Source organism: Sitophilus oryzae, unplaced genomic scaffold (genome assembly GCF_002938485.1).
Source record: "Sitophilus oryzae breed Bouriz unplaced genomic scaffold, Soryzae_2.0 scaffold_910_pilon_pilon, whole genome shotgun sequence".
NCBI lineage: Eukaryota > Metazoa > Arthropoda > Insecta > Coleoptera > Curculionidae > Sitophilus > Sitophilus oryzae.
In genome coordinates, this window is record NW_022147540.1 from 2,156,725 (window position 1) to 2,179,924 (window position 23,200).

At 35.5% G+C, this 23,200-nt stretch overlaps 1 protein-coding gene across 1 annotated transcript in view; it reads left to right on the forward strand.

The window, feature by feature from the left end:
• The first annotated feature begins 1,969 nt into the window (after window positions 1-1,969).
• Window positions 1,970-23,200, forward strand: part of LOC115890769 (octopamine receptor Oamb) — a 163,044-nt gene continuing 141,813 nt past the window's right edge. Inside the window, exon 1 of the mRNA XM_030911103.1 lies at window positions 1,970-2,383. Within this exon, the coding sequence (XP_030766963.1) occupies window positions 2,117-2,383 (267 nt within the window). The 5' untranslated portion in view covers window positions 1,970-2,116. The remainder of the gene's footprint in view (window positions 2,384-23,200) is intronic.

Genomic DNA, 23,200 nt, shown 5'->3' on the forward strand with positions numbered 1-23,200 from the left:
ATCAGTGTTTTGCCTGAGACGGCGATCAAAATTGTGCCTAAGATGGCGATCACTGTTTTGCCTGAGACGGCGATCAAAATTGTGCCTAAGATGGCGATCACTGCTTTACCTGAGACGGCGATCACTGTTTTGCCTGAGACGGCGATCTAAATTGTGCCTGAGATGGCGATCACTGTTTTGCCTGAGACGGCGATCTAAATTGTGCCTGAGATGGCGATCTAAATTGTGCCTGAGATGGCGATCACTGTTTTGCCTGAGACGACGATCAAAATTTTGCCTGAGATTCAAAATTGTGCCTGAGATGGCGATCACTGTTATGTCTGAGACGGCAATCAAAATTGTGATATAGCAAACCAATGGGTTATTTGAGAGTCTCGTTTCTATTAATTAATTATTTTTATTTTTAATTAATTTACCTTAACTTTTGGATCATTATATCCTCTAAACAGACAATTCCTTTTCAAGAAAAATTCACCCAAAACAGACAAAATCATCTATCTATATATCTATCTATTTACCTAAGATGGTGATCAATATGCTTGGAAGAGGGCGGTCAGCATACCTGGAGAGGGCGATCAATGTTTTGCCTCAGACGGCGATCAAAATTGTGCCTAAGATGGCGATCATTGTTTTGCCTGAGACGGCGATCAAAATTGTGCCTAAGATGGCGATCACTGCTTTGCCTGAGACGGCGATCAGTGTTTTGCCTGAGACGGCGATCTAAATTGTGCCTGAGTTGGCGATTACTGTTTTGCCTGAGACGGCGATCAAAATTGTGCCTGAGATGGCGATCACTGTTATGCCTGAGACGGCGATCAAAATTGTGATATAGCAAACCAATGGGTTATTTGAGGGTCTCGTTTCTATTAATTAATTATTTTTATTTTTAATTAATTTAATTTACCTTAATTAATTAATTTAATTATTAATTAATTAATTAATAATTTACCTTAACTTTTGGATCATTATATCCTCTAAACAGACAATTCCTTTTCAAGAAACTTTCACCCAAAACAGACCAACCATCCATATGGTCTACTGGAGCCTTCAGTATCGGTCCTCAAGTGTCGTTTTTCTATGGTAATGTCGTTTTTCTATTTCAAAAGTACTGTGGACAACAGTACTGTGGACGTGTACTGTGTTATCCGGTGTTTTGTACTATTGAGACTTCGATGTAGAGCTTTCTTCTAAAGATACCACTCACAACATGATTTTTTTTTGCGATTGGGATCTATAACTGAGTATCTGAACTTGGAACAGATAAAACTTCACAAAACACCAACACTAAATGTTCTCAACCACTTCTGATGTCGTCGAGCACGTGTTACGCGTCAGAGTTACGCGAGAGATGCGCTATGTGTCAGAGTTGACAATACAATGTCTACAAATAATAATCTTAAACCCCCACTCGGTGGCCGTATCGATCCTTCAGTTATCAGTATCGATCTCTCAGAGTCAGCAGCGCGCCTCAGCCAGCACTATACCTAAGATAAACCATTTTTAACTTATTTAAGATTTAGTTTCAAAGCGTATTTTTTTCTTGATTTTATCTAGCTTCGTTTGACATTAAGTGTCAAACCATCAGACAATTTTTTTCCTTCTGTCAAAAAATTAATTATTTAAATTTCGTATATTATAAATACTGCCTGGTAAAACTTTATAAAGCGTATTTATAAAAATATGTCTCATATTTTAGTGATAGCTAATGGCAATATGACATATACCTAGTTTTTACATGGCGTGGCGTCATAAGCTACTGGTTATTTTTATTAAATTATACGAACATTCTCGTTGATTATTTGTTTGAAATAAATATGACAAGTGTCCTCCAATGAAAATGCGATGCACTGAAAATTCTAATTAAAGTAAAAAAGAAAAAGTTGGGAGTAAAAAAATCAATTTCGCGCTCCAACAAAAAAACTTACTGTACTTCACTGTTAATTATATTATATTTTGTTACAGACTCACACCGATCCACAAAATGACGTCACCTTCGAACACTCAACATACCTTCCCAGAGCGCAGCACTCTACTCAAGTTCGAACTGAACCGTTACTCTGACCGAAACAAACATTAATTCTCACCCCGATCGACAAACATTGATCACGTCAATGTGATGCGCAGTACACTCAACGAGTCCGCCTGCGCAGCGGTCTGGGAGAACGTGGACTGGCTCGAACCGAACGCGCTGATTCGGCTCACCGTGCTGCTGCTGATCGACGTGATGGTGATCGTCGGCAACTGTTTGGTGATTGCAGCCGTGCTGTGCTCGTCCAAGTTGCAGCTGGCCGTGACCAATATATTCATTGCTTCGTTGGCGGTGGCCGATTTGATGGTGGGGATGGCGGTGTTGCCGTTTTCCTCCGTTTGGGAAGTGTTTAAGGTAAGAGTAATGTTAGAACTTAATAACTCAGGAAACGTTGGCAGCATATTCTGGAGATAAAAATAAGTAAACAAGTTCATATAAATTTATGTCCTAAAATGCTTCGTTTCAGATATACATGGTGTAGAAATTTCATTTTTATTTCGAATTGTTTTTAAAATAATTTCTAAATTGGATATTTGGATGAAAATTGGCGTCTGGGTGTTTTAATAACTGAAATAATAAGCTTGGAAATATTTTTGTGTGAAAAGTTTAACAGAAACTGTGCTATCATAATTATTTCTAGAAAAAAAAGAAAGACTGATTATGATGTGTGTTTTAAAAAACGCCAGAATATACGCAATGCTCAAACTTTATTTGCGTCTCTATTGGAACACTTCTAAATTCTTTATACTCCTTGAATATTTTCAATACAAATGACTCTTTTATTTGACTTCAATAAATAAAATTATATTTTCTAGTGTTTTCTATGCGATAGAATACTGCTGTGTATATGGAAATTAGCCTGCATCTACACATATTTATTCAGGAAACAGGAGTTGCATATGGCCGACAATTTCACAGCAATAGAAATGGAAATTAGCTGAACATTGTATATTAGGCATGTCAATGTTTAAATTATCATGTTAATTACCAAAAATATATTTTACAGAAGGTTATTCTACTAAACTTGATTCTTATTTGATATCGCTTAGATGATTTTTTTTATCTCAATCCATTATTATACTTGGGTGATTTCATTCTCTGATTTGATATATTTTGTATTGATTGTCCTCACTGAACATCAAAATAAATCAATATACACACAACCAAACTGATATGGAATCACTCTTTATTTCTAACTAAACTTTTTGCAAAGAAATAAATTGGTATACAACTTTAAGATAAGGCTTTTTGTAAATAAACATGATAATAAAGAATAAACGACTGCTGCGATTTATTTTCTTTGTGAATTTTGTGTTCAGTAGTAAAATCACGATTGTCCAATAATTTTCATTCGATCCAAAAAAATAAAAAAATACCTTATGTTGGATTAACAGATGTACATAGGGACAGAATTATTGCTCTCATTGAACAAGGAATGCCCCTAAGATAGCAGAGATAGTAGGCGTTACCCAGGGTATTGTATTGAAAACATATGCAAAGTACTTGGAATTAGGAATTCTCAAGAACAAGCTCAGACAAAGTCGTCAAAGAATCACAACCAAACAATAAAGGACCGGCTACACGCACAGGCTTTACCGAAGACTTACTTGCGCAAACTGGTTTGTATCGGGAAGCCCGTGTGTGTGGACGGGAAAACTGTATCTCGTGCAAACCGAAAAGCGCGGCCTGTGCTTTCGTCGTCTTGCTGTAAGTTTTGGTTTGCGCAAACTGGTTTGTGCGGTATAATTTGTGCGTGTGGACGGGGATGACAGAGCCTTCGGTTCTGTAAACATGTCGAAATAACCTAAAATATAGTAGTATTTTGTCCAGTATTTTGTGATAGTAGTGAAAATAAAATAAAAGAAAAGTGATAATGGGCGATGTACGGAGTTATCCAAAGACATTTATAACAGAATTTATATATTTTTGCTCGTAACTCGTTAATTAGGTTGACATGCGAATAAATCCTTTTCAAAAACCATTTTTTACTCCACTTCGATCTATATTGTTTTCTTTTATATTTCTTCAGTAGCAAACAGAATGCACTTAAAATAAAAAAATCGTCGTTTGGCATTGCTGCGAATTCTCAAACAAAATTTATCGACGATTACCATGCTATAACCACACTGTGGTTTGCGCAAACCGAAAACATGCTTGCAACGTGTAGCTATCCAACGGCATTTCGTCTTAACTGCGCAAACTACACCGTGCAGGCAAGTCGCTGTCGTGTAGCCGCCGCTTTAGACCGTTTTGTGTGCCAAATTGCTAGAATAAATTCCAATGTCTCTCATCCAGGGCTACGAAGACAAGTTCTGGCAGCTACAGGTGTGAACGTTTCAGTTGAAGCCATAAGAAAAAGGCTTTGTGCTGGAGGGTTGTACAGGAGGAAAGAATTACGGATTCCACAGTTATCTTGGCAAAATAAAATTGACTAGCTAATTGGTGACGACATTCTTTTTTCGGATGAGACCAGAATTGGCCTGCCAAATCTGTATAAGATATAAAGGAGGAACTGTAATGTTCTGGGGAGGTATTATGCTGGGAGCAAAAACTCCATTGTTCCTACTTCAACGAACTTTAACGGGTTGGAGATATGTTGATTTAGTGCTAGAACCAATCTTAGGCTTTGGAGAGCTGCAACTGGGCAACATTTTAACTTCATGCACGATTATGCACCTTCCCATACCAGCAGAGTGGATAGAGAATGTCTTGAAACGGAAGGTGTCATAGTTTTGGACTGGCCTGTTTGTTCACCAGATCTAAACTTTATCGAACACTTGTGGGACCAGCTCAAAAGAAGGGTTAGAGCTCGTCGAAACAATCCAGGAAATCTCGCAAAGCTTATTGATGTAGCATTAGCAGAATGGGAAAACATACCCCAAAACAACGTTGAAAATTTAATAAGAAGCATACCAAGTAGGATAGCTTAAGGGTTAAAGCGTGTATAAGGGCTAGAGGTGACAACACGGATTATTATTCTCAATTTTCTTTTTGTTTTTGCTGTTTGACCATTAAAAATTTAAATCTCATTTCGTTTTAGAAACCAAAAAATACAATTATGTTTATTTTGGGAACTGACTATTTTTTTTATAGCTATACGGATTATTTTTTTTAAAAGTCTTTAGTACAAGCGGAGTTAGTTATTCATAAATACAAAATGTTCATACGTCTCAAAAATTATGAAAAATAATAAATGTTTTCTATGTAAGTTTGGTTGGGTATATATGGATTGGCTTGGTCTGTGGTTTAAAAAATGTAAACATTTTTTCCTGAAGGTTAAAATAAGACTTTTGACAAAAATTAATTACAGTTATTATTATTTTTTTCAATCAATACCCTAGAAAAATAGGACGATAATAATTAAATATGTTCAAAACAGAATTTAAATACGTATTCTGGAAAGTCAACTCCGCCTCTATAAAGCGTTATAGTTTTGTCGAGCTCCGAATAACAAAATATGCTCTTTCGATATTTACATCGTATATTTTGCTTCCCCTCGAATCAGGCCATAGCGCCAGCGAGAACGAAATTAAATGTCGCGTCGACTGGAAATAGATTCGGAAACAAAAACAGGAAAATATTTTTCATACCGACTGTTGGCGAATATTCTTAAAACGCGCCATTTGCCTAATGGCATTGTCCTGTTTTAATATATAACGAATGTTGTTGTGCGACGATTCGAACACGTATGCACACCGATCCATTCGGATAATGGAGGGCACATCGATGGAGAGTATCGACGAGTGGTGGCCAGTCAGATAGGACGGGGAAAATAAATATGGAAAATAACGACTTGTGGAGATGGAGAGGATGGTTCGGGAAACAATGATCGATGTATGGATGTTGTAGTAAAGTCCGGACACATTTATAAAAACGCAAATAAAATACTCCCCGACAAAATTCTGCCACTCTAAAAATTTGACAAAAAGTTTGATGTTTCATAACTTTTTATTTCGTAATCCGATGTTTAAGATCATGGTATCAGTGTGAAGATAAATTTATTGGCTTTATTAGCCGACCATACCAACAGGTATGATCGGTCTGTCTGTCTGTCTGTTTGTCCGTCTGTCCGTCTGTCTGTCTGTCTGTAATATAAATAATATAATAAATAAATAACTCAAAAACCGCTAAACCGATTTTAACCAAATTTGGCACAAAAATACTGTTGCACCCGAGAATCTGGCTATTAGTTTTTGGTGGGGGTGGGGGGTTTTTAAGAGGCTATGGAAGGGGGTTAAAAATTTTAAAAAATCGTAACTCCAAAATTACAGTAGCTAGCGAAACGCGGTTTTCAATTTAAGATTAGGAATAATATTTGCAACAAAATTTGTAATGACATCAAAATCAGTCAAAGTCACAGTTTTTCAGATAATTGAAACTAAAAGAACTGCCTACCAACTTTTTATTAACATATTTTAGTATGGACGGCTATGCGTGCCTCCCGGCTCCAATTTTTTTTATTATTTTAATGGCTTATATTCTTCGGTTAGGTGGGTTTATACCGGGGTAAATCAAAACGTTGTTTTTTGCAGTAAATTCAAAACACCCTGTGGAAAAAATGAGACAGGTATTTTGGAGAAAAACACTTTCCTGCAATCTTAGATATATTTCTAACATTTCATTTCTTGAATTATCCCATTATCTCTATTCTTTTATGAGCTAGACATTTTTAAGTAAAGTATTGATTCCAGAGATTCTTATTCTTATTGACAAAACAATAATTTTATAATAATTTTAATAGCGTGTACTATTGCTGCCAGAGGTGGACATCTCGCACCAATAACAATTCGAGGTCTTCGGCGTATCGAATGAATAAGGATAGTTATTCTTTCTTGATCTATAGCCCTTGATCTAAAGCACTTTACAAGAGCTAAGCAAAAAGAAAGAAAGTTAAAAGGAACAAATGGAACGGCAACTTGTTGGACGACATTCTCAATATAACGGTGGGTATTTAGAGCTCGATTTTCAATAAATTCAAGATTGTAAAAATACCGTATGATCGAAAAAAAACGGCGTCTAGTTGTTTTATATGTGTAGCTCATAAAAGAATAGAAATAATAGAATAATTCAAAAAATTAAATGTAAAGAATACACCTAAGATGGAAAGTGTTTTTTATCCATGCAAAAAACAAAGTTTTGATTTACCCCGGTATAAACCCAACTAACCGAAATATATAAGCCATTAAAATAATAAAAAATAATAATCGAGAATAATCGACACAGTAAATCAGCGTTTGTTAATGCAGAGGATATCAAAATATCTAATTTTTGCTTTCTGTACTCTGTTTAATAATAAAAACGTATGAAATTAAATATAGTAATATATTAAATCAAACATGGAAGTAAAATGCCTCCAAGAACAATAAAACCTTAATTTTAAGAGTAAGGGTTAAGTTCATTTAATATCATATAATATTTGCAACAAAAATACACTCCTATTGAAATCCAATTAATGTTATCGTTAAATAATGCTATATTGGAAACCAATGAATTCTTATAGTTGAGACAGTGATAGTGTATATTCCAAAAGCAATATCATTAGAATTTAGAATTTAGAATGAGTGGGAGGGGGGTTAATAACTTCGACCTTACAGATCCATTGTGTCCCCCTTTCTTGAATCATAACTCATCATACAGTCCCAGGGCTTTGACAAAAGCCAGTATCTGGGACGGTTTTATAGAGAGTAGTTCTCCATCTCCAATATCAGTCGTACCAAAATTCATGGCACGAATGGTTGTCGTCTCGGCGCACTCAGTGATGAGGTGTACTGGTGTTTCCCCATCTTCCCCACAGAATCTGCATTCGCCGTTTCTTCTTAGTTTCAATCTACTGAGGTGTTCATTGAGGAGACAGTGTCCTGTTAAAAACCCCGTGACAATCCGAAGATTGTTCTTACTCAGACCCAGGAAGATCTGTGATTTTTCTTGATCATAAGCCCTCAGAAACTTCTTCGAGTGTCTTAGACCATTGCAAGATTTCCATTCCAGGTTGCGGATGGAATCTTCCAAGTTCTTGAGTTCCGCCTTGAGTTGGTTACCACTTGGAAAGCAGAACGGTCCTGGTCCAGTTAGTGGAGTGTTCGCTCCTTTCCTAGCTAGATTATTTGCTTTTTCATTGCCTTCTATCCCTTGGTGAGCAGGCACCCAGTGTAGGAGGACTTGGTTTTCTTTGCCTAATTTATTCAGCTTCTCTATGCATTCTTTGACCAATTTCGAATTGATTGATACTGAGTTGATCGCCTTTAACGCTGCTTGACTATCAGATAAGATGATAAGATATAAGCAATATCATGATACATTTAGATTCAAACACTTAAATAGTTGAGGAATGGGGAAAATAGTGTATCGTAATTGTTGGCGTAAATATATTATCTTTGTAGATACGGTAGTGTTTTTTCTGTGTGTGCTAGGAAGTAAATTTTCATGCATATTTTCATCGGTAGGTTTGTATTTTTGGTGTCCTGAATAACAGCCTAGGTAAAGCATCTAGCTCAGTTGCTAGCTTAGAATTAGAATTATTAAAGTTAGTAACTCGCATTTTCATTGAAGGACACTGTTACACTTAGGGCGAATATTGAAAGACATTATTGTATGCGAAACAACAGCTGAAGAGGAGTAACTAGAAATGAAAAATCTTTGCTCCCTAGGTACTCTTACAAAATAAAAAAAAACACCCAGTATATCTGTACAGTTTCTAAAAAAAACATAATATGTGTACAGGGTGGGTCAAATTCGACGCTTTTAAATGGAAACACCCTTTTCTATAGGAGATAGACGAAAACTAATATCGGTGTCCGAAGCTCAATTTTCATCAAAAACATGATGGTGAAAATCGCACATCAATATCTGTTACCGTTTCGGAGTTACGGGCTGTTTCTCAAAAATTTGCATTTTTAACAAATCGCTGTAACTTTTTTGCTATGGAAAATTTTGTATTTCTATGCAAACATTTCCAAAGCATCTTTTTACGTAGAATTTAATGGTTTAAGTATATTTTTTTTAAATTAATAATTTAAGAGTTATCAACAGAAAAATTGATTTTTTATTTAGGACACCCTCTATATTTTTAATTAACTGAAATGAATTTAAAATTACGTTTCCAAAAATATGGCACACTCGATATTTTGTTATAATCCCCTTTTTTGCATAACAGCCGGTGCCGTTCAAAGCCTACTTATTTAAAGCGGGCAAATTTTTATATATTCTATATCTCGAAGAGGAATCGAGCAAAATATCAAGTGTGTTATATTTTTGGAAAGGTAATTTGAAATTATTTTCAATAAATTAAAAATATACAGGGTGACCCATATAAAAAATCAAATTTTCTGTTGATAATTCTTAAATTATTAATTTTAAAAAAATTATACTTAAACCATTAAATTCTACGTAAAAAGGTGCTTTGAAAATGATTGTATAAAAATACAAAATTTTCCATAGCAAAAAAGTTACAGCGATTTGTTAAAAATGCATATTTTTGAAAAACACCCAGTAACTCCGAAACGATAACAGATATAGATATGCGGTTTTCACCATCATGTTTTTAACAAAAATTGAGCTCCAGACACCGATATTAGTTTTTGTCTATCTCCTATAGAAAAGGGTGTTTCCATTTAAAAGCGTCTAATTTGACCCACCCAAGTACTCAAGAAAATATATCTACTACTGTATAATACTACTGCGAGTACTACTGTTTCCCTTGTTCAAACTGTAAAACTATCCTAGCTAGATTTCCAAGAGAGTTTTTTCAATTTTCACAAAAAATACTTTTTTTTATTTTTCGGATTTTGTATGTTTTGACTAGCTACTTTTACAAAGAAATCAGTAATAATAGTAATTAACTTGTCGATTACGTGGCTGTCTCTCAAATACGACAAAATCGATCGGATGGCAAAATTATTTTTGACCGGCTCGCATGCGACACAGTAAATCAGCGAATAGTCGCAATTATTTTCGGAGAAATTTATTGTAAATTAGGTTAGTTGTCGTTGTAGGAAAGCGATGCGTTTAATGAATTTCCATCGATTCGGAAACAGAACGCTATGTTGGTTCTGTTCCGGAAGTTTGATTATAAAACTATAGATTTGAAATAAGAACAAAATGCACAGAAATACGATAAGTTAAAATAAATTTGTTTGTAAGTAATTAAAACAATTTTTAATTTTTAATGTATCTTTCTTTATTTTTTAAAAATACATTTTTTTAAAACGGTTGATATACCTGGGTTACCCTGTATAGCTGAGCCTGACTCAGGGTTACCCTGTATAGCTATTTTGACTATACACGTTCCTATATCTAAAATAAATCGTTTTTAAGTTATTTAAGATTTAATTTGAAAACGTATATTTTTCTAGATTTTATCTAGTTTCCTTTGACATTAAGTGTCAAACAGTCAGGCAATTTATTTCCATCTGTCAGAAAACGAATTACTTGAATTTCCTATATTATAAATATTGTTGCCCCCCTTAAGAGTTTAAAAAGTGTATTTATAAAAATATATCTCGTACTTTCGCTCTTCAGTGATATCTAATAATTGATATTATTAATAATCGTATGATCGAAAAAAAAAAACAGCGCAAAGTTGGCTTGGAAATGATGATCGATAACGTACTGCTTTTTGAACAGAGTGCCACAATATGACACGGCCATTAGACCTATTGTTTTACATCACTTGACGTTTAAAGTCATAGGCTACTGATTAAAAATAATCTTTAATTATTAATCTTACTTATTTAATAAATTAAAGATTAATCCATGGATTAATTATTATCTCTATTATTATCTTTGATCCATGGATTCTGCATGCAGCCAGAAGATCGGTCGGGTCGAAAAATCTCGTCTGCTTAAATTCTTTGTGCTCTTTTTGGCAAAAAAACGATAAATAATGAATTAAATACTCTGTGAACACAAGAGGGTGGTAAAAAGTCCTTACTGTCTTCAGATGAGGATGGAACAAACCATCAGGGGTACCACAAAGTTGAAAATTCGGCTTGCCACAAACAAACTTGGCTTGGAAATGATGATCGATAACGTACTGCTTTTTGAACAGAGTGCCACAATATGACACGGCCATCAGATCTATTGTTTTACATCACTTGACGTTTAAAGTCATAAGCTACTGGTTAAAAATAATCTTTAATTATTAATCTTACTTAGTTAATAAATTAAAGATTAATCCATGGATTAATTATTATCTCTATTATTATCTTTGATCCATGGATTCTGCATGCAGCCAGAAGATCGGTCGGGTCGAAAAATCTCGTCTGCTTAAATTTTTTGTGCTCTTTTTGGCAAAAAAAGGATAAATAATGAATTAAATACTCTATGGACACAAGAGGGTGGTAAAAAGTCCTTACTGTCTTCAGATGAGGATGTAACAAACCATCAGGGGTACCACAAAGTTGAAAATTCTGTATACCTTGTTTGTGTTTTTTTGGCACAAATTAATAAAAAAAATTAAATACCCTGTGAATACACTACCAGAGGGTGGTAAAAATGATTTTTGTTTTAAGATGAGGATGGAAAATAACATTATGAGTAACAAAAGCCCTTGTTTATTTGCTTGTGTCCTTTTGGGCAAAACTTAATAAGAAGTGATGAATTAAATACCTTGTGGATACACTACAAGAGGGCGGTAACAGCTCCTTCATGTCTTCAAATGAGGATGGAACAAACCATTAGGAGTACCACAGATCCAAATATCCCGTATGTCTAACTTGACGAAATGAATTTACTTTGTTGAAATAACATATCACACAAATAATGAGATGGGTGTTCAGATTTACAATTAAATTACCCCTGGATTATATTTGAAGAAAGATAAACACGTATAAATTGAAAAAAAAATAAAACAACAAATATTACTATCACCGAAATTATTCCCTTATATATTTTAGAGGATCTTTTTTCAGTGTTATGGACTAGTATACTTTTATTTCATACTTGTGTCATAAATGAAAACTCAGCAAAAAAAATATAATTAATATCGATAAAATTGCAGTTTTTTTAATTTGGGTATCTTTATATTTTTGCTCTTCATAATATGCATCATCTACATAAAGTATTATCTCGTTAAAGTAAATTACTCAACTCTATTCACAATAGAGCTAGCTCTCTAATGTTTTTTATCTCTTTTCTTGTTTTATCTTTCACGAAAGGCAACTAACGCTTTATCTTAATTTCCTTCTCGCCTGTCTGTTCCGCTTGAATCGAAAATTACAACCGAAGACACTAATTACTAAATACATCCGATTAATTCCTACTTGGATGCTGATAACCGAACTAAACCATCGGCTAAATCGGAGATAAGCTGCAAATTGATCGAACAACAACGTGGGGTAATCCTGTAATAGATATTTACGTTGTAAGTACGGTAAATCAACTTTTACAGTGTAAGTGAGATGTTTATGGCAAGGCGATGTAGGAATCGAGACCACAATTTCGAATCGATTACTGTAAAAGCTAATTGACATACAATATTTTATTTCATACTGTTTCAATAACATCTTATAAAGTCCTTCTACTCTGAGTACCAGAAGAAGAAGATCATAGATCTACCTTAAAGCAGAACTCAAGAAACTACCCCATCCGTAATCTGGAATGAGTCCTCCAACGGTCTAAGAGAATCGAAGATATTTCTCAGAACTTAAGGCAAGAACTTCGATAAGAACAACCTTCGTATTGTCCCCATAGGTTTTTTAACAGGACACTCCTTGGAAAAGCTAACTGCGAGAGTATTGAAGTCATGATTACAAAATCCCGTTTAATTTGGGCTGGTCACGTATGCAGAATGCAAGAAAACCGCATACCAAAATTTCTTCTTTGCGGTGAGCTTGTAGACAGTAAGAGGAGGCCGGGTGGACAACTCATAAGGTACAAGGATATTTTCGACGAATACTTAAAGGGGATTAGCATGCAGAATGAGTAGGAAGAAGTAGCTCACAATAGAGCACAATGGCGAAGAATTGTAAACTCAATTAACAGCGACAACCAAAAAGTAAAGAGGCAACAAAGTAATAAGATTTTTGAACTCGACTGTCAGTGGCTAGAACTGTTTATTATTCACTTTTTGAGTCGCACCTCAGGTATGCCCTTCCATTCTGGGGTACGTGTTGTGCGACTCAATTTGACCGCATTTTCAAGCTCCAGAAGAGAGCTGTTCGATATTCACTGGGACTAAACAGCAGAACTCATTGCCAGGACTTTTTTAAAAAATTAAAAATATTAACTCTTCCTTCCTTATTTATATTTGAATCCGTTTGCCTAATACGAAAGCATGTATCAGCTTCTCAAGAAAGGCCATCTCACACTTATCCACTCAGGAACGCGAAGCAAGCTCTTTATCTACCTCCCCACGCTCAGAGTTAGTTAAAAGTTCAATATTATACAACTCGAAAAAAATGCACAATCACCTGCCATTTGAAATCAAATCCATAACATCATTTTATTCATTTCGCAAAGCCTTGAACTCTTATTTACTAGACAAGGCTTTCTATGCCGTAAATGAATTATATTTTGATAATCGAATTTGATCTTGTAAACACTGGTCTGATGTTTTCTATTGCTATATTTACTAATGACATCGAAATAAATTTATTTAGAGGTCATTGATATTTACTATAAACTAACTAAATATTTTTGAATATTACTTTTATTTTTTTTATTCTTTGACATTGTAAACATTTATAAATGTTTATTTTAAACAATAAGACTGACAATATTATTTGTATAATGTTTTGTATTATCTTTTGTTTGTTTGTTTGTGTACCTTGTTTGTTTACTTTGTTTGTTTATTTTACCTTTGTCTACAAATTGTAAATTTTTTTGACAATAAAGGCATTTATTTATTTGAATGACCGTAGTGCGGTAGACAGATCACGTATCGGGCTTTTCAGTCACAGAAGAGCTCATGAAAAAAAAACGCCTTGCGTGACCATTTTCTGGTGCGTGTCAAATACTTGTCAACGAGTGATGGCAGTATGTAGTATATATGGACTGTATGATGAGTTATAACTCACGAAAGGGAGACACGATAGATCTATAAGGTCTGATTAAGTTCTTCCTTCCATACAATGTACAATCTACAAGTTCAGAGGCGAATAACAGAGCATTGGAAGTTAGAGTCATGGATGCTTTAGTGATTACAGAAATTTTATTCTAATACAGCAACAAAAAATCACACTAAATAGCTAGTTCATACTTAAAAATCAAACGAAATTTGAAGAAAAACACCCGTTATATACAGGGCCATATAATGAAAGCTACGGCGATATTACGATTCCTTTGTAGATTTCGTGTTGGTCTTATCCTTTCGAGGATCTAAAGCCCTACTCCCATAAATCCTACCGGTTTCATTTACACGAATCCGGGAGTGACATAACTACTAACCACCGCGCGCCGTCATGTGTAATCGCAAATTAAAATAAATTATCGATTTCGGCGGTTCTAAGACTATTCGGTCACGATATGTTCTTAGGCTTGGAGAGAAGAAGGTTCTATAAATTCACAGGAATTGAAAATTGAAGGCAGGAGAAATAACATGAGTTATACAGGGTGAGTCTTAAATAAGTGGAAATATTTTTAGGGGTAGTATGAGGTACTCGGTGGCGTAGAGGTACAGGCTCTCGTCTACCAATCTCAAGGTAGTGGGTTCGAATCCCACACCCGGCATTTCATCAGCCGACTATTTTTATAAAAATAAAAATAAATAAACAAAAATACGAGTAGCGGAAAATGGGGCCAAAAAAACCCTACATATATGCTTATTCTCTGTATTAAATTTATCAGACCGAAGGGAACAGCCATTCGACGACCGGTTTCGGAGATTTTTCTCCATCGTCAGGCCGACTTTGCTGTAACCCTCGATCTGACCAACGAAAAGCAGAGAATAGCATTTGAGTACAAAACGTACTACCATGGCGAGAGTGCTAGACGCTCTACGCCATCTAGCGGTAGCTGTGACAATCACAGATCGTACCGCCAAAATTAAAACCAGCGGCCTACTGGACAAACATGCTTGCTTCATCCACGTACTCGTATTTTTGTTTATTTACTATATATACCCTACCTAAGCCTTCTTAGCTCCATCTACGGTAACGTGGATGAAGCAAGCAAAATAAAAATAGTTTGGGTACCTAGGTCGACTCAGCCTTAAATGAGTACATGGGATTCACAATCCTGAGGTAATAATAGGCGGTTGAAGCGTAGTGCTAGCCACATTACCTTCCTTGTATACCCAACGGCTCTAGTATGGCAAGCTGTACCTTGCTACTCCCAAGGCGTTAAACGCTATATACGGGAACTATTATTATTATATATTAGTATGAGGTTTTTTTGCAAAAAAGATCTTTAAAATTTGAAATTTTTTGAAAATATTTTGGTTAACTTACCCTATAACTTTTTAGCCTACCATACCAATAGGTATGATAGGCTATATTAAGATCGACAAAAAAAAGTTTTTTTTTTAAATTCACTCAAAATGAGATATTTGGGTCATAAATGACCTAAATACAAAATATTTTCATGGTGTCTGTCTGTCTGTCTGTTTGTCCGTCCGTCTGTCCGTCTGTCTGTCTCACGGTGGGGTATTAGCATGAAAAAGATGATCGAAATTCGATAAAGCAAATGTGTTTAAGATTTCCAAAAAAAAGATAAATGATAAGTTAAATCATCTCTGCCATGAGTGGCGTTGCTATGGGTGTCTTTAGTTGCATTCATTTGTTTCAACGAAACGTCAAAGTTGTTACTTCTCACAGATAAGAGGTAAATCGCTAAATTTTATGTTTAAAATTATAAATTGTTGTTGTTCTTGTGCTCTTTTTACGTTTATATTATTGTTTTGATTGAAAATGGCTCGGCAAGCTGCAGGTATGTATTCTACAAAAACGTATTATTTATTTTGATATTCTCTATACTAACGATTTTTTTGCAACGAAAAGTTAGGCGTTCAGAAAATTTGATTAAATTTGTGACATTTTTTATTATACTTAGAGATTTAGTTGCGCATTTCGAAGAATTCAGCATATTGTCTATATACGTTTTACTTAGTAAACATTGGGCTTTCATACAGTAAAATAAAATACTGCGACTTTTTGCGATTTTGCTGATAAAATGAGAAAAACATTCTTGGTTTCCTCTAATTTGCCGATCAGTGATATACTAATGCGAGGTGTAAACCGCGATGGCATTGTTGTGTACAAAGCGATCGCATTAGTGCCATTAGCAGTATAGCACAATTTGGCATTAGTAGCGACTTTAGTGGTATGGGCATTGTTCGCGGATCAGTCGTAGCATTAGTAGTATTAGTTGCGATATTACTACTGGCACTGACCGTGGAAACACTGGAACAGTGATTTTTCTTCCTTTTTTTAGAATCGACGAATTATCCTTTATTTTGTTCATTTTATTTCCTCTTTAATTGAAAATAGCAATAATTTATATAAGGTCTACATAAAAAAATTTCGATCAACTATCAGTGTCAAATACCCCACTGTGCGTCTGTCCATCTCTCTGTCCGTCTGTAACACGATAACTCAAAACCCGCTAAACCGATTTTAACCAAATTTGGCACAAAAATACTGTGGCACCCGAGAATCTGGCCATTAGTTTTTGGAGGGGGTGGGGGGTTGATGATGGGGTATGAGAGGGGGTTAAAAATTTAAAAAATCGTAACTCCAAAATTACAGTAGCTAGCGAAACGCGGTTTTCAATTTAAGATTAGGAATAATATTTGCAACAAAATTTTTAATAACATCAAATTCAGTCAAAGTCGCAGTTTTTGAGATAAAAGAAAATTGGAAAAATTCCTTTATTTTGAAACTAAGGCCCTGTTCCCAGAAGAATCCCTGACTAGTCAGCGCGTTTCTTATTGGTTGAAATGTGTAGAAACCAGACGAACAATCAGGTTTTTCGGCATTTTAACCAATGAGAAACGTGCTGACTGGTCAGGGATTCCTCTGGGAACAGACCTGAAAAGAACTGCCTACCAACTTTATATTAACATATTTTAGTATGGGCGGCTATACGTGCCTCCCGGTGCCAATTTTTTTAGATAAAAAACGAGATTTGGTATGTTAGTATATGACATAAATTAGGATTGATTGACGTATTCAATCGTTTTCGGTCACTTCCTGTTTCACCGGAAGTGTCTACAAGTTTTGATTTTTAAATGGCACCCTCGGCATTTTTTTAATTCATTCGATAGAAAATGACACTCTGAATAGAATGACGTACCACATGTTAACTTTTGACATTTTCATATACAGGGTGGTCCGAACTGTATTCCGGAAACTTCGGGAGCATATTCTGCAGATAAAAAGAAGTAAACAACTTCTTATAAATATATGTCCTAAAATGCTTAGTTTCGGAGATACAGGGTGTAGAAGTTTCATTTTTATTTCGATTTTTTCCAAATAATTTCTGAAGTAAAGTAAATATTTGGATGAAAATTCGTGTCTAATAGTTTTTTGACATGAGAGATTTGATTTTGATGTCATTATGACTCTTATTTGTAGAGGGCGCCACCTACATGTGATTTAACTGTTTTGAAGAGTAATAACTTTTTGTCCGTACCTGTATAGAACTGCTGAGTTAAAAAATATACATTTTCGCATTTTTTACGTAAAAAATATCTCTTGGTAAAAATCGTTACGAGCAACCCTTCTCGAGATATTTAGAAGGGAATTAGTCGATACATGTTATTATTGACAAAAAATAAACATGTTGAGTAGATAGTTATTGGACTAAAAAGATAAATTTTTTAAATTAATCATAAAATTATACTCGAAAAAATGATGATTGGTGATGATTTGACACAAAAACATTTCAAATTTATGATTTCCGTCTACTAACTATTTAGTCAACATGTTTAATTTATGTCAATGATGTCAATGATCTTTTTTACGTTAAAAACGTCGTAAATGTATATTTTTTTACTTAGTAGTTTTATACAGGTACGGACGAAAAGTTATTATTCTTCAAACAAATTAAAAATATGTAGGTGGCGCCCTCTACAAGTAGGAGCCATATTGACATCAAAATCTAATTTCTCATATCAAAAACGGAATTAGTACTGGGAGAATTGTCAGATCAGGGGCTTGGAACACCCTCAAAAAGGAAATACCACTCCTGCAACTCCCAGTGGACGATATGCCAAGAACGTACAACTTTGACAAACATGTCAATGTAGTATTGAGCAATAAGAAGGATTGGAAGAGCGAAACGCTTGCCCATCAGTTAAAAGACCATACCATAACTTGGTATACTGATGCTTCCAAATCCAATACGGGAACAGGGATCGGAGTGTTTGGGCCGAGAGCTAATTACTCCGAACCAATGGGCCCTAGTATCCTACAGGCAGAAATCTACGCTATCGAGAGATGCGTACAACTTATCTTAGATAGGAACTATCGGACACAAGAAATAGCCATCTTATCTGATAGTCAAGCAGCGTTAAAGGCGATCAACTCAGTATCAATCGATTCGAAATTGGTCAAAGAATGCTTAGAGAAGCTGAATAAATTAGGCAAAGAAAACAAAGTCCTCCTACACTGGGTGCCTGCTCACCAAGGGATGAGAAGGCAATGAAAAAGCAAATAATCTTCTAGCTAGGAAAGGGCGAACACTCCACTAACTGGACCAGAACCGTTCTGCTTTCCAAGTGGTAACCAACTCAAGGCGGAACTCAAGAACTTGGAAGATTCCATCCCTGTAACCTGGAATGGAAATCTTGCAATGGTCTAAGACACTCGAAGAAGTTTCTGAGGGCTTATGATCAAGAAAAATCACAGATCTTTCTGAGTAAGAACAATCTTCGGATTGTCACGGGGTTTTTAACAGGACACTGTCTCCTCAATGGACACCTCAGTAGATTGAAACTAAGAAGAAACGGCGAATGCAGATTCTGTGGGAAAGATGGGGAAACACCAGTACACCTCATCACTGAGTGCGCCGAGACGACAACCATTCGTGCCATGAATTTTGGTACCACTGATATTGGAGATGGAGAACTACCCTCTATAAAACCGTCCCAGATACTGGCTTTTGTCAAAGTCCTGGGACTGTATGATGAGTTATGATTCAAGAAAGGGGGACACAATGGATCTGTAAGGTCGAAGTGATTAACCCCCCTCCCACTCATTCTAAATTCTAAATTCTAAATTCTCATATCAAAAAACTCCCAGACACCAAATTTCATCTAAATATTGATGTTACTTCTGAAATTATTTGGAAAAAATCGAAATAAAAATGAAATTTCTACACCTTGTTGCTCCGAAACTAAGCATTTTAGAACATACATTTATAAGAACTTTTTTACTTATTTTTATCTGGAGAATATGCTGCTGAAGTTTCCGTAATAACAGTTCGGACCACCCTGTATTGTTTATTTGAAATTGTAACATGCATATATTTAAGACTCAAAATATAAGACCTGTAAAATCAGCAAATTCGAAGCATATGCATAAATCCTAAAAATCAATTAATCAACAAATTGTATGAATAACCGTTTATTAACGAATCTCTTAATTATCTGAACACATGATAGAGCATAAACAAGTTCATTCATATTAGAGTTAACGAATATATTTCATTGAAAAACCTCCGCTGCCTCCAAACAGGAAATTCATCGCATTCAGCTTCGATATACTACTCAATACAAATCGACTCTCTATTACAATGATCATAACCGAGTGGCTGGTAATTAGCTGGGAACTATAAAACAGGTTAATTGCAAATTGCCAATAATTTCAGTAGGGGTGGAGTGGAGGAGGGTGAAGGGGAATAGGGTCTTGTTCGTCATTTAATTATCGAGGAATCTATCGCCGCAACGGTCGCTAATTAGAGTGCACAAAACGAGAATGGGCGGAAATTGACGATGGTATTCGGTAATTAATGAATATTTTTAATAAAAGGAGTGGATATTGATATAATCCTGAAATTTTATCTGAAGATTATTTCTTTAAAGAAATTATGGAAACCTTCAAACTCGTACTCTTTTTATTTTTAAATGGCGCTTACTGCCAGTTGGCCTTAAGAAGGTTGTCATTTTTTTATATTGAGTAAAACTGATTTTTAAATGGTGTAGCTTAAAATTCGTTGAACCTTAAAATTTTAATTTGTTTTGTTCTAGTGGGCTAATTATGATGATTCTTGTAACTAATCTGTAGCTAAATTATTTGGCTTTTTAGTATTTCTAAGTAAAAGTTTCCATCTGTCAATTATACGAGAGAAAACAAAATGTTTATATTTTGGTGAATGTTTGAAACACTCTGTGGAGTACGGTAACGAAAGCAAGGGATTTAAAAATCATTTTATCATCGAGGTACGTATTCTCCCCATAGTTTGTTTTGTGATTAATCACAATAGCTTTATTTTCAATGGAGATATAATAATAATAAATGCCTTTATTGTCAAAAAAATTTTCAATTTGTAGACAAAGGTAAACTAACAAACAAAGTAAAAAAACAAGGTACACAAACAAACAAACAAAAGATAATACAAAACATTATACAAATAATATTGTCAGTCTTATTGTTAAAATAAACATTTATAAATGTTTATAATGTCAAAGAACAAAAAAAAATAATATTCAAAAATATTTAGCTAGTTTATAGTAAAATATCAATGACCTCTAAATAAATTCATTTCGATGTCATTAGTAAATATAGCAATAGCAAACATTAGACCAGTGTTTACAAGATCAAATTTGATTTTCAAAATATAATTCATTTCCGGCGTAGAAGCCTTGTCTAGTAAATAAGAGTTCAATGCTCTGCGAAATGAAAAAAATGCTGTTATGGGTTTGATTTCAAATGGCAGGTGATTGTGCATTTTTTTCGAGTTGTTGTATAATATTGAACTTTTAACTAACTCTGAGCGTGGGGTAGGTAGATAAAGATCTTGCTCCGCGTTCCTGAGTGGATAAGTGTGAGATGGCCTTTCTTGAGAAGCTGATACATGTTTACATACATACATATACATACAGCCGTTACTCGCTGACGAGTATTCGACACACATAAAGAAAATGGTCACGCAAGGCGTTTTCTTTCATGAGCTTTTCTGTGACTGAAAAGCCCGATACGTGATGTTATCTGCCTACCGCACTCCGGACATTCAAAAATCTCATTGCTTTGTTGCCTCTCTACTTTTTGGTTGCCGCTGTTAACTGAGTTTACAACCCTTCTCCATTGAGTTCTATTGTGAGCTGCTTTTTCCCACTCATTCTGCATGTTAATTCCCTTTAAATTTTCGTGGAAAATGTCCTTGTATCTTTTCAGTTGTCCACCCGGCCTCCTCTTACCGTCCACAAGCTCACCGTAAAGCAGAGATTTTGGTATGCGGTTTTCTTGCATTCTGCATACGTGACCAGCCCATCTTAAGCGGGATTTTGTGACCATGACTTCAATACTCTCGCAGTTAGATTTTTCAAGGACCGATACGTTTGAGACATGATGGAACCACCGGACTCTTAAGAGTTGTCTAAGGTGTCTCTGTTGCAACTTGTTCAATGCGTTCATGTGTCGGCGGTAAGGCACCCAGGTTTCGCTCCCATATATCATGGTGGGGATTATAATTGCTCGGTATACTGCAAGTTTTGTTTTTGTACTCAAGTCATGATTGTAAAAACCCTGTCTTTTAATTTCCAGAATGCCCTTGAGGCGCTACTAATCCTGTGCTGAATTTCAGAGTCAATATTGGCCTTTTCCGAAATCAAACTGCCAAGGTAATTGAATTCCGCCACATATTCCAATAGTTCTTCTCCGATTTTTATAGCATTGTTGTGATCTTCCGGGTGAGTGCACATGATTTTAGTTTTGTCGATGTTTAGCTTAAGGCTCAAAGCCTCGTATGCCCAGGTATATGTGTTCAACATTTCTTGTAATTGTTGTACCGTGTTTGCAACTAGAGTGCAGTCGTCAGCGTATTGAAGTTCTGTGATAAATTTTGTACGTGTTTTTGCCCTGAGTCTTTTTATGTTGAACAGACCGCCGTCATATCAGTATCTAATGCCCAATCCTCTCTCCTGCAGTTTGCTGTCCACTATAATGGAGAGCGCTGCCATGAATATGTTGAATAGGAGAGGCGCTAAGACACATCCCTGCCTAACTCCTGTATTTGTTAGGAATGGGTCTCTCAGTGATCCATGATGTGACACTCTTGACTTGTTGTTTTGGAGGCTTTTACACACTGTAAGAAATTTGTTGGGTACTCCGAACTTTTCCATAATTGCCCAAAGCGCATCTCTGTTCACAGAGTCGAAGGCTTTTGTTAGATCGATGAATGCAACATAAAGTTTAGACTCCTGCTCTTTTACTTTTTCCTGTAGTTGACGGATGGAAAATATGGAATCGACGGTGCCGCGGTTGGTACGAAAACCCCTTTGCGATTCTGGAAGGATTTTTTCTATATATGGGTGCAGGCGGTTTGACATTATTTTTGCAAGAATTTTTCCGCCGATAGCCAATAGCGAAATTCCCCGGTAATTTCCGCAGTCTGATGCACTTCCTTTGTTCTTAAATATATTCACTATATTCGCGTTGCGAAAATCGTGAGGTACCTCTCCGCTTTCCCATACGACATCAAAGAGAGCCTTAAGATGATCCATAATTTCTTTACTTGCACACTTATAGATTTCCGCCGGAATCGCGTCACAGCCAGCTGATTTGTTGCTGTTTTATGGAGGTCTTTATTTCTTTTCTGTTATTGGGATGTCTAATACATCGAGGCTGTTATACTGAGATATTGTGTTTAATGCTTCCATATTGGGGTTGTTTTCTTGGTTAAGGATATGGCTGTAATGTTCTTTCCAGCGATTTCGGGTTTGTTCTTCCTCTTTTAGAAGTTCGTCATTTTGTGCCATGATTGGGCAGCTTACCTTCTTGGTTGGACCGTATACTTCTTTTACAGCCTCAAAGAATTTACGATAATCGTGATGCGTGGCGTACTCTTGAATCTGATTCACTTTTTCTGACCACCAGTTATCCTTTACTTGGCGCAAGTAAAACCAAAGTCTACCAGTCTCGGATTATGTGGATTTGCAGTGACTGCTTGATGTGCTCTATGCTTTTGTTCCAACAAAACCTGTATATGCGGTTGATTTTTGTTAAACCAGTCTGGTTGTTTCTTTTTGTTCGACTTTTCCAGTACTGCTTCGCTGGTTTTATGAATCGTACCCCT